General features: G+C 47.4%; 1 protein-coding gene across 6 annotated transcripts in view; it reads left to right on the plus strand.

The window, feature by feature from the left end:
• Window positions 1–12,542, plus strand: part of Nsmce2 (NSE2 (MMS21) homolog, SMC5-SMC6 complex SUMO ligase) — a 225,465-nt gene that overhangs the window by 38,842 nt on the left and 174,081 nt on the right. For all 6 annotated transcript variants that reach the window (XR_004946787.1, XM_036208605.1, XM_036208609.1 and 3 more), the window contains exon 3: window positions 5,692–5,798. Coding sequence is in view for 5 of the 6 variants with exons in the window: in XM_036208605.1 (XP_036064498.1) it covers window positions 5,692–5,798 (107 nt within the window). In the remaining variant the exon portion in view is untranslated. The remainder of the gene's footprint in view (window positions 1–5,691; window positions 5,799–12,542) is intronic.

Raw genomic sequence — 12,542 nt, forward strand, 5'->3', positions numbered from 1 at the left:
CTCTGCAAGAATAACAAGTGCTCTTAACTACTCAGCCATCTCTCTAGCCATCTCTACTGTTCTGGTACCCATTATAGAGATGTGGAAACAGTCTTTCCAAAGACTACAGAGCCTGTAATGAAGTAATTGAGATTGGCTTAAACCTGGATTCCAGAACGGCCTACTCAGCTGTGTGGTGGACAGCTTCCCGCTTTTGTGTTGATGGCATGAGGAGAGCTGTAGGTGGACGGGCGGCAGAAAGGGTGAGGGGTTCTCCACGGTTTCTCCTAGAGTTCGGGAAGAAACCAGCTGCTGACTAGCTAATGTCATACACCTGACACTCCACTCTTACCTGCAGCGGGAGGCAGTTGTAACATGGGGATTCAGCTTTAATTTTACCACACTAATATCTGTGTAGAGGAATAATTACAACTTTGAAGTGCAGTGTAGTGAGAAGTAACCAAGTTTCTATTAAAGATTGCTCAAGCAGTGAGTAAGTCATTAAATTCAACTCCTGATGAATGTTGATTGCTTAATATCTGTCTGCCAGGAGACACACACAGATATATGTCACTAGAGACAGATAATTAGAGCTGATTTTACAGAGAAGTAGTGTTTCGGTTTTGATTTTGACAGGGAGAAGTTCAGGGCATGGTTTATATTGTCATCTGTTTGCATTTCTCAAAAACAGAGTAGATGCTTTTTGAATAAAATATTGAAGAATTAAGTTCTCATTCGAAGGATCTGGAAGTACTTACTCCCAATTTTCAGAAAATAAAATCTTCTGGCTTCATGTGCCATTTATTCTAAGAAATTTAAAATAAAGTCAGACAACCCCTTGCTGCCTTCCTTCTTCCTTGCCAAAATGGTATATGTACTTTATGACATTTAATGTTTATCAGATTCTTCTGAGTATGTGAGTCATGTTGACTCATAGGCAGCAATCCTTAGCAACACTAAATGTCTGCTTTGTCTTAGCTTGGTAATTCACTAATAAAATACACGGTGTTGAACTTAAACAACTACATGTAATTGGTGTGTTTCTGTTCAGACATGCTTGTGTGCAGCTTCATAGAAGAAAAAAATTAACCTGATCCCACGGTTTTCATTTTTATGTTTAGGACAAAATTTGAGAAAATAGCTTAGCCATGGACAAAGCTGCTCAACTGAATCAGATATGTGGGTGGAAAGAATAAGTAGGTGACATTTGTTTTGAGGGTGTGCCTCCCTAGTGTGTATGCACACATGTCCTACTTGTAAAGGTAAAGAGGTTTATGGATTGATAAGAGATGGAATATTTGGACCTATTCTGGACAATAGACAGATGTCTGGGAAAAGACCTTATAGCTGAGGTCATAGGGAGCTTTCACTAGGGCATATCAAAAAGACATGTGAGGTATAGTGAGATGCAGTGGTCCCTGTGTATGGTTGCTTGGAGAGACAAGGAGGGCAAGCCCAGACTTTGATGTTTGTTTCTAGTTCTAGTGAAGACTTAGAGATCATGAATGACTTTCAACTTGACTTCCCAAACCCTCAGAGCTAGGCCTCAGAGAAGTGTATTCTTCTCCAGTGCATGCCTTGGGCTGCAGCCACAGCACGCCTGTGGTTAGGGAAGGCCCTATTTAGAATAGTTGGTCCAGAACTGGGTCACTTATCATCTCCCCTCACTAACTTGGTTGCTCAGTGGCACTTGAGTTGGTCTATTGATTATAACTAGGTGGACTCAGACACACCACCATAAAGAACTGCTGCCCCCATCTGCTGCTGCTTTTAAACTTGTGGCCTAGAAAATTATACTGAGCAAAGAGATGTGAATCAAACCTAGACAGTGTTGGAACTGAATGGGAAAGAAAATCTCATGCTCCCACCCTGTCATAAGGACATCATACTGCCATGCTTACCACCTACAGTTTTAGCCACAACCTGAAGTCATTCCTCCTTGAGAGTCCAGCTCCGTAAAAGCAGCTTACTCGTCTCCTCTCTCACCTCTCAGCTGTCCCTTCTTCTGCCCTCGCCTTTCACATTCAGGACAACTGGCATCGAGGGCTACTGTTTGGCCTTCATACTTCCATATTTGTTCCTGCCTCAGCCATCATCATCTTCCTCTCATTAAAGTCTCATGAATTTTGTTTGAAGTTGAGACTCATTCTAGCACTAAGTCACCCATTTCTGCTTCAATGCTTTTTCAGCGCTTCAAAGCAGAGAATAGTAATAGTTATTGCTGTTGGTGCATTTGAACATTGAGTAACAGATGACGTGTCTAATGAATAGCGTGGCTGCTAAGATTGCATAATTATAGGTTTGTCTGACTTCAGAAAAACCATAAGCAGGCCAGCTTCATCACTTAGAGACTTCTCCAATTATGTAAGCATCAGAGTATTTCTGTGTCAAATGAAGCCCTCTTCCAGTGATTATATTATTCTTTTTTTCCTGGAGTTTGCCCTTGAGTAGGAAAACAAACAAACAAACAAACAAACAAACAAACAAAAAACAGGAACTGTCTTCAAGGGCTGGTCATTTTGTGACTCTTTCTTTACTGAGTCACACTTGGTATTAGGTAGTACAGCCTATAGTCATTCTGCATAGTGTTAGCAATAGCACAGATCAGCATTGTTGGGTAGATTTTTAGAACAGCCTGATGCTGGCGTACTTACAGACAGCTACAATCTTATATTGCAAAGCAGGGATTATCTGTGCCCTCTGGACTTGGCTTGCTGGGGTGGAGGTGGGGGGCACATATTTCAGCTAGTTATTGTCCTAACTTCTTGGAACAATTTCTTAATGTCCCAGGTGACAGGTCTCCCAGAGGCCTTCAGTTCTCCCCACGAGGCTTCTCAATGTGTGCATTGACTTGGAAGTCAATGTTCATGCATTTCATGTAGGTTCATTCAGTTACTGAAAGAAAGGGCTGAGTCTAATGCATAATTGTTCAAAGGATGACATATTGAAGAAATTTCAATATTCCCAGCTTTCCCAGGCCATGTTTGGTTAGAGGAGAGCAATTAGATATATGGGTAATAAAACTTATTTAACTGTGAGTACTGCTTAGAAGCGCCTCTGCGGGTTGGGGATTTAGCTCAGTGGTAGAGCGCTTGCCTAGCAAGTGCAAGGCCCTGGGTTCGGTCCTCAGCTCCAGAAAAAAAAAAAAGAAGCGCCCCTGCCTGGGTTCTTTGTAGGAGTCTGGTTCCCCCTGACCATTTCTCTGTACTCTTTTTGTCGCCGGCAGGTGATTTTAGCAGCTTTTCTCTGTGTGCCTGTTGCAGGTGCTTTTGGACTAGTGCATCCTGGACTTCTGAAGGGCTGCGCTTGGCTGTGGTCTCCATTCAGTGGGTGACTTGTGTGTTGTCGTAGCACTTCAAACTACCTGTGAGGATGGGAAGATACTTTCCCCATGTTAAAACTTAGTGAACTTCTAACCCCAGTGGAAGCATCCTTTTTCTTACCCATTTCTTCTATTTGAGGAAGTTAGAGAGAGCCTTCCAGGATCAGGGCTACTAATCAGTTTAGTCAGTTTCCCAGTGACCTACTTAGTATTGTGCTAGGGGGCTAGCTGGAAGCTGAACTGAAGCTCACAGGTTGTCTTAAATCCTTGTAAAGGAGCTGGAGTCTTTCTCATATTAAGTTTCTGTTTTGTTCAAGAGAGTAGCATCTGTGTTTTACCATTAGAGAGCCTGATTTGGAAGTTTGGTTCTCCTGCTTGGTACCAATAACCTTGAACAAGTTACTTCAGCTTTCTTCTGCGTAAAAGGCAAGTAAAAACTACCCATCTCTTTGATGGGTCTGGTAGTATGGGCCTGTGATATGCTGGAGGCCAAGGCAGGAAGGTCCCTAGTTCAAAGCTCATTTGGGTTACAGAGTGAATTCAAGCCCAGTCTGGGCAAGTTAAAAGGGCCAGGGATGTAGCTAAGTGATAGAATTCTTGGCTCATAAGTGTGAGGCCCTGAGTTTAATCCCTCATATTGAAAAATCAAAACAACAACAAATACGACGACGACGGAACAGCCAGCCACCTGTTTCAGCACTGCTGTGAGGTGTGACATAAGTATAGTATGCCGCTATAGTGCTGGTTCGTAAGGAAGTGTTCGCTAATTGTTATAGCTGTTTCTGTTGCTGTATGAATGCGTTCTGTTTCCATACCTTGTCATCTGTCCAGCCTCTCCAGTGGCAAGTCCTGCAGATAAGGGTACAATTAATTTCTCCTCTCTTGGATTATCTTTCTAAGAATTTTGACATCTTTGTGTTAGTCTGCCTTCTAGCCCCCACCCCCCAGTATTGGTTTTTTCATTTTTTTTCTGATGGAAAGGAAATCATACTGAAAATAGAGTAGACAAATGAGTATATACCATATGTTTTCTTTATTTTAATCCAGTAGAGTATCAGGTAGGACATTTCTGGATTTAGGGAGTATAGAAGAAAGATAAATTCTGCAACTTTTTGTTAGGCCTCGGGAACACTAACACACCATTCTTGTCCTTGGGAAAATGAGAAAAATGGGGATAAGAAAGGCACGATTATTTATGGTGCCAAAATATGAAGTGTAGGTGTTAGATTAAGCAAATAGTTTCTTCTAGGTTGGTATAATTTCAGAACAGATGGGATTTGAGCTTAACTCTTGAAGGATGTGCTGATGAAGTTTGACGGAGACTCTTAGGAAGGGCTTTGTGGAAATGTGTATGCATGTGCGTGGCTGCTACCTTTTTCCTCAGCTTCCTGAGTGCTGTAGTTCCCTACATGTGCCAGCATAACTAGCTAAGTGGGGCAATTTTTAAAGGATGTGTTTTATTTTTAATTATGTATATGTGGGGTAGGGTGTTGAGGGGAAGGAGAGTTTATGTGCATGTGAGTGCAAGTACCCAAGGAAGCCAGACAGAGTATCAGATGAAGCTGGAGTTACAGGCAGTTGCGAGAGCTGGGAACTGAATTCAGATCCACTGTAAGAGTTGTATGTAGAGCCATCTCTCTAGCCCCTAGGTGGGGTAATTTGATGGTGGAAATACATGTTGTGGGATCCAGTGCAATCCTGATCTTCTGGGTGACTGGTCTCTTTTCCTTCTCCAGCCTGCTCCCAGCCAGGTTGTAGTGGTAGACACCAAAGCAAGCAAGGAAGTGTGACCGACCTGCAGGTAGCCTCAGCTGAGGCTGGAGCCAGAGACTGTCTAGAGGAGCTAATAACCACAGGAGAAGAAAAGTGTAGCCTGAGGGGAGGGAACCAGAAGGGACGAAGACAGTGCACTATCTGAGATCCTGAGAACTGGCAGTGCAGCTGGAGTGCTGCTTTCTCTTGGTGTGCTGCAGAAGGGTGGCAGAGAGGCCAGAGCCCAGAACGGAGTGTTTCTGCAGTCCATTATGTTTTCTTAATTCTTAGTCCTCTCTTGTAATAGTAACCTAGCGGATCTGGTATTTGTCAGATGCAGCAGGCTAGGGAAGGCATAGAAATTTGTCTTGTTCCACAAGAGGACAGAGACTAGGAAAGAACGGCAAGGTGTTACATGAAAAAGGCAGAGAACCCCTCCCCCAAATCACTGCTAGTCCCTGGGAAGTTCTGGAAAGGGGGGGACATACAACTAGGCAAAGTTGATTGCTGAGGGGATTTTGAAGAAAAGTGCAGTACTTTTACAAATTAGCCCTTTGGATGATTATGTTGTTTGGACTTTTTCCAGATGTGGCATTTGAGGTGGACAATAATAATCACAACTTCTTTTTCTCTTTCAGCTGAAGTGAGTAGTGAATACAGTATGGACAGGGCCATGGTTGAATTTGCTAAAATGGATCGAGAACTAAGCCATTACGTTAAGGCTGTCCAGTCTACGATAAATCATGTAAGTCTGTTCCACTTCCCTGAGTATTTGCTTGTGGCTCTCTGATCTAGAAATGGAAAGAAAGTCAAAATTCTTTTCTACCCTTAGTATCTCCTTGTCCTTACTAAAGCAGCTGCTGATCAGAACGCTCATGGAGCAGGAATCTGAGCTATGTCTAAGCTAGGCACCTAGGTTAATTAGTATATGGAATACATTTGAGATCAGCTTACATTTTTTTCTTCTTAAAAGTTCTACGTAAGTCCCTTCAAATGTGAGCAGGTTTTCATTAAAATGCTGAAAGTGTGTATAGCTTGTTTCTAATCAGATCTGCTTAAGCATAACTTGGACCAGTTTTAGTTACTCATTCTCTACCTTTAACTAATATTCATCTCTTGCAATTTTTTTAGAATCAGATAATATGGAAGCATTTAGAGGAAGTTTAAAAATAAAGAAAGTTGGCATTTCAGTTGTTCCAGAGGCCAAACTTATCTCTGGTGACTCCAGCTGTCACAGGAACAACACTAGGCAGTTAAGGTGGGAAGGTGGCAACATCCTCTTTAGTAGTGCTGTGTTGAGTAAGAAGTGAGCAATAAGGTTGCAGTAATGCTTCTGAGAAACCCTCTGTCTCTGAGCCATGGAAACTCCCTGTCCAAGTGACTTCAGACACCTGTGTAATAGGGTGCCTTGCACTTCTGGTTTCTTTATTTGCGTTTTCTTCTTATGGCTATGGGAAAATTCCAAAGAGCAAGTATTTAGCAAGACCAGCTACTATGCAGATAAAGATAAATTTTTATATGTTGTCTACTACTTAAGCCACTGAAATGAGCATTAAACATAGATTTTTTTCCCCTGTTTTTGTATGGCTAGTCTTTGGTGCAATGCAAATGTGGTTAAGAATAATTACTTATAACTAAATAATAACTCATTCAAATTGTGAAAGTCTAGTGTTTTTGCCTATTGTGACTTAGGTCTAGTCCTCTGAGTAAGTTTTTGTTGTTGTTTTTTGAGGCAGGGTTTCTCTGTGTAGCCCTGGTTATCCTGGAACTTCCTCTGTAGACCAGGCTGGCTTCGAACTCAGAGATCTGCCTGCCTCTGCCTCCTGAATGCTGGCCACCACCACCAGCTAAAGATTTATTTATGTGTTTTTCGTATATCTACCCGTGTGCCAGCAGAGGGCATCAGGTCTCATGTTAGATGACTGTGAGCTGCCATGTGGTTTCTGGGAATTGAACTCAAGACCCCTGAGAGAGAGCAGCCAGAGCTCTTAACCACTGAGCCATCTCTAGCTTTCAGAATAAGTTTTTGATAGGAAAATACATTTTGGTGACATCATATTTGGGACTGGGTAATAAAGCAGCAGGCCAGAAAGCACTAGAACAGAACATTTATGTGTTTATTTGTTTATTCTTCCTCTGCTTCTCCTTCTCCTGCTTCTCCTTTTCCTCTTCTTCTTTTCTTCCTTACTTGCCCCTGGAGACAGGGTCTCCCTAGGTCAGTCTCACAGCCTCAATCCTCAGTGAGGATTATAGGCGTTTACTATCACACTCAGCTCGACCAAAGGTTTTTTTTAAAATTCTGGTTGAGTTCTAGAACCAGCCAGGTAGTTCCTACTGTTTTTTTGTTTTGTTTTGTTTTTTCTTCACATATCTGGAGCAGGCCTGGGACACCAGGGTTGGGTTTTTTTGGTTGTTGTTTTGTTTTGTTTTATTTTTTATGATTCTATTGCTAATTTGTATCCACAGTTGAAAACTACTGATATGAACTCAACTGACTTTTATTTTATTTTTTAATTTTTAAATTTTTTTGTTTGTTTTTGTTTTTGTTTTTCATGACAGGGTTTCTCTGTAGCTTTGGTGCCTGTCCTGGACTAGCTCTGTAGACCAGGCTGACCTTGAACTCACAGAGATCCACCTGCCTCTGCCTCTGCCTCTGCCTCTGCCTCTGCCTCTGCCTCTGCCTCTGCCTCTGCCTCTGCCTCTGCCTCTGCCTCTGCCTCTGCCTCTGCCTCTGCCTCTGCCTCTGCTCTGCCTCTGCCTCTGCCTCTGCCTCTGCCTCTGCCTCTGCCTCTGCCTCTGCCTCTGCCTCTGCCTCTGCCTCTGCCTCTGCCTCTGCCTCTGCCTCTGCCTCTGCCTCTGCCTCTGCCTCTGCCTCTGCCTCTGCCTCTGCCTCTGCCTCTGCCTCTGCCTCTGCCTCTGCCTCTCCCTCTGCCTCTGCCTCTGCCTCTGCCTCTGCCTCTGCCTCTGCCTCTGCCTCTGCCTCTGCCTCTGCCTCTGCCTCTGCCTCTGCCTCTGCCTCTGCCTCTGGCCTCTGCCTCTGCCTCCCTGCCTCTGCCTCTGCCTCTGCCTCTGCCCTCTGCCTCTTGCCCTCTGCCTCTGCCTCTGCCTCTGCCTCTGCCTCTGCCTCTGCCTCTGCCTCTGCCTCTTGCCTCTGCCTCTGCCTCTGCCTCTGCCTCTGCCTCTGCCTCTTGCCTCTGCCTCTGCCTCTGCCTCTGCCTCTGCCTCTGCCTCTGCCTCTGCCTCTGCCTCTGCCTCTGCCTCTGCCTCTGCCTCTGCCTCTGCCTCTGCCTCTGCCTCTGCCTCTGCCTCTGCCTCTGCCTCTGCCTCTGCCTCTGCCTCTGCCTCTGCCTCTGCCTCTGCCTCTGCCTCTGCCTCTGCCTCTGCCTCTGCCTCTGCCTCTGCCTCTGCCTCTGCCTCTGCCTCTGCCTCTGCCTCTGCCTCTGCCTCTGCCTCTGCCTCTGCCTCTGCCTCTGCCTCTGCCTCTGCCTCTGCCTCTGCCTCTGCCTCTGCCTCTGCCTCTGCCTCTGCCTCTGCCTCTGCCTCTGCCTCTGCCTCTGCCTCTGCCTCTGCCTCTGCCTCTGCCTCTGCCTCTGCCTCTGCCTCTGCCTCTGCCTCTGCCTCTGCCTCTGCCTCTGCCTCTGCCTCTGCCTCTGCCTCTGCCTCTGCCTCTGCCTCTGCCTCTGCCTCTGCCTCTGCCTCTGCCTCTGCCTCTGCCTCTGCCTCTGCCTCTGCCTCTGCCTCTGCCTCTGCCTCTGCCTCTGCCTCTGCCTCTGCCTCTGCCTCTGCCTCTGCCTCTGCCTCTGCCTCTGCCTCTGCCTCTGCCTCTGCCTCTGCCTCTGCCTCTGCCTCTGCCTCTGCCTCTGCCTCTGCCTCTGCCTCTGCCTCTGCCTCTGCCTCTGCCTCTGCCTCTGCCTCTGCCTCTGCCTCTGCCTCTGCCTCTGCCTCTGCCTCTGCCTCTGCCTCTGCCTCTGCCTCTGCCTCTGCCTCTGCCTCTGCCTCTGCCTCTGCCTCTGCCTCTGCCTCTGCCTCTGCCTCTGCCTCTGCCTCTGCCTCTGCCTCTGCCTCTGCCTCTGCCTCTGCCTCTGCCTCTGCCTCTGCCTCTGCCTCTGCCTCTGCCTCTGCCTCTGCCTCTGCCTCTGCCTCTGCTCTGCCTCTGCCTCTGCCTCTGCCTCTGCCTCTGCCTCTGCCTCTGCCTCTGCCTCTGCCTCTGCCTCTGCTCTGCCTCTGCCTCTGCCTCTGCCTCTGCCTCTGCCTCTGCCTCTGCCTCTGCCTCTGCCTCTGCCTCTGCCTCTGCCTCTGCCTCTGCCTCTGCCTCTGCCTCTGCCTCTGCCTCTGCCTCTGCCTCTGCCTCTGCCTCTGCCTCTGCCTCTGCCTCTGCCTCTGCCTCTGCCTCTGCCTCTGCCTCTGCCTCTGCCTCTGCCTCTGCCTCTGCCTCTGCCTCTGCCTCTGCCTCTGCCTCTGCCTCTGCCTCTGCCTCTGCCTCTGCCTCTGCCTCTGCCTCTGCCTCTGCCTCTGCCTCTGCCTCTGCCTCTGCCTCTGCCTCTGCCTCTGCCTCTTCCTCTGCCTCTGCCTCTGCCTCTGCCTCTGCCTCTGCTCTGCCTCTGCCTCTGCCTCTGCCTCTGCCTCTGCTCTGCCTCTGCCTCTGCCTCTGCCTCTGCCTCTGCCTCTGCCTCTGCCTCTGCCTCTGCCTCTGCCTCTGCCTCTGCCTCTGCCTCTGCCCTCTGCCTCTGCCTCTGCCTCTGCCTCTGCCTCTGCCTCTGCCTCTGCCTCTGCCTCTGCCTCTGCCTCTGCCTCTGCCTCTGCCTCTGCCTCTGCCTCTGCCTTGGCCTCTGCCTCTGCCTCTGCCTCTGCCTCTGCCTCTGCTCTGCCTCTGCCTCTGCCTCTTGCCTCTGCCTCTGCCTCTGCCTCTGCCTCTGCCTCTGCCTCTCTGCCTCTGCCTCTGCCTCTGCTCTGCCTCTGCCTCTGCCTTGCCTCCTGCCTCTGCCTCTGCCTCTGCTTGCCTCTGCCTCTGCGCTCTGCCTCTGCCTTGCTCTGCCCTGCTCCCTCTGCCTCTGCCTCTGCCCTCTGCCTCTGCCTCTTGCCTCTGGCCTCTGCCTCTGCCTCTGCCTCTGGCCTCTGGCCTCTGCCTCTGGCCTCTGCCTCTGCCTCTGCCTCCCTCTGCCTCTGCTCTGCCTCTGCCTCTGCCGTCTGCCCTGCGCCTGCCCTCTAGCCTCTGCCTCTGCCTCCTGCCTCTGCCCTCTGCTCTGCCATCTGCCTCTGCCTCTGCCTCTGCCTCTGGCCCTCTGCCTCTGCCTTCTGCCTGCCTCTGCCTCTGCCTCTGCCTCTGCCTCTGCCTCTGCCTCTGCCTCTGCCTCTGCCTCTGCCTCTGCCTCTGCCTCTGCCTCTGCCTCTGCCTCTGCCTCTGCCTCTGCCTCCCGAGTGCTGGGATTACAGGTGTGCGCCACCACCGCCCAGCTCAGCTGACTTTAAATAATATGGTATGTTTGCTACTAAAGATCAGAGTCAGGCCTGTTATAAGGCTCAACTTTGCTTTGACCTGTATTTTCTATGGGTGTTACTTGATAACTAACTACCTTTAGCTGTTGTGTATGCAAGCATATCTATACGGCCTTTAGTACTGACAGGAAAACCAAGATTTTGGAGTCAAAGAATTTAGTTTTTCCCCTTAAGCTTTAAGACTCACAAATACTTATGTACTGTTAAAAAAATATATATACCTCTTCAAGTTCTCTCAACCCCTTCAAGTACTCTTCATTGTTGTTTTGAGACAGAGTCTCACTATCTCTCACTGGCCTGGAACTCAATGCCTCTGCCTCTTGAGTGTTGGGAATAAAGGCATGCACCACCACACCTGGCCTCAAGTACTCTTAAAGAAAAAAGTTAAACACCCAGAGAACCCCACAATGCACATGCATTCCATAGTTAGCTACATTTCTGTCATCTGGGTGGAGGTCCCACCCCATTACCTCACACTTTGAGTTTTCTTCTGCTTTTTGGCCATCACCTCACTGTGGATGGATTGAATGGATTTAGAGATTCTGATGCTTGTTACAAGGTTCCTAGGCTTTGGTGGAGGAGAAAACTGTTTCTTTTCCTTTTCTGGCCAAATTACATTGTGTATGCAAGTGTCAGGCAAGCCCAAAGTAGTCACAACCTGTAAAGGATTCTGAGACATACAATCAGAGACTCAGTGCGCATGCCTGGGATTTTGAAGGAAATGTTTTGGTACAACGTTCCACACTTAAAGGTATGGGATTGGTGTCTTGTTGCTTGTGCAGAGGTGTAAAGAATGGGTAGCCCCTGGGGAGTGGCCAGGGCAGCCTAGCACTTTAGAAATAGCAGCAGGATAGGGATGGAAAGGGGATAGTTTTCCCACTTCCATAGTTATCATCCTTGGCCAAGAAAGTTTTCTTGGAACTTATGATCTTCTGCTTTCATAGTACTCGTAGATGAACCACATTAGATAATGTATATCAGCACAGTTGGGCATCCATAGCACTTGACAGGGCTATCAGATACTGTATTGCTGCATACCCAGATTTCTAAACAGAACACCTTGGAAAGGTGGAACACACATGCTTTCTAAAACATAAGTACTTTGTTTTGTTCCCTGCATGTTTGGATACTTTTCACAATCTTGACCTATTTTAAAACTAAGGAGAGGTACAAGATAAGCTTGTTAGGTTAACATGTTAAGTGTTCATGATCTCTAAAATAAAGTTGTAAGTCAGGTTGGTAAGAAATACAATAGCTGCCCAGTGGTGGTGGTGCACGCCTGTAATCCCAGCACTCGGGAGGCAGAGGCAGGTGGATCTCTATGAGTTCGAGGCCAGCCTGGTCTCCAAAGTGAGTTCCAGGAAAGACACAAAGCTACACAGAGAAACCTTGTCTCGAAAAACAAAAACAAACAAACAAACAAAAAAACCAAAAACAAAACAAAAACCAATAGCTGATGGGAAACCTGAGTCCCATCTAGCCACCTTCTGCCATGAACTTTTGAAGATGTAGTACTTCCACTTAGAAGCTTGTTCCAAATGCGATCCATGGCCTTTCTGTGCACAGACTTCTACATGGTCACAGAAAGCTTTTACAGAAGACATTACTTCACTCACTAAAGTACTTATCATTTAAACAGACAGCTCTTTCTTCTACTCTCCCCTTAGAATTTGGAGCTTATGGATCTTCTTAAATGTTTGGGAAGTTTACTGTGGAACCTTGGCTATCTAGATTAACTTACCAGTAATTCCCTGGGAAGTCCCGTTAGCAGTTAGCAGAAGCTCTCAGGTTGCCTCCCTCTGTCCTTTGAGACATTGAGACTACTATGTTTCCTATGTCTGAGGTTTAGTTAGGAATCAGTGTTCATTTCAGTGGTCTAACCCTAAAGGGAAAGAAGGACGTTGTTCTAGCTAGTTTGTAGAGGGAATGTTATGTAGTGAGTACTACAAATTGACCAGTTTCTAAAACATAACTAGAACTTTAAGGATGAGTG

Source organism: Onychomys torridus, chromosome 16 (assembly GCF_903995425.1).
Source record: "Onychomys torridus chromosome 16, mOncTor1.1, whole genome shotgun sequence".
NCBI classification, from domain to species: Eukaryota; Metazoa; Chordata; class Mammalia; order Rodentia; family Cricetidae; genus Onychomys; species Onychomys torridus.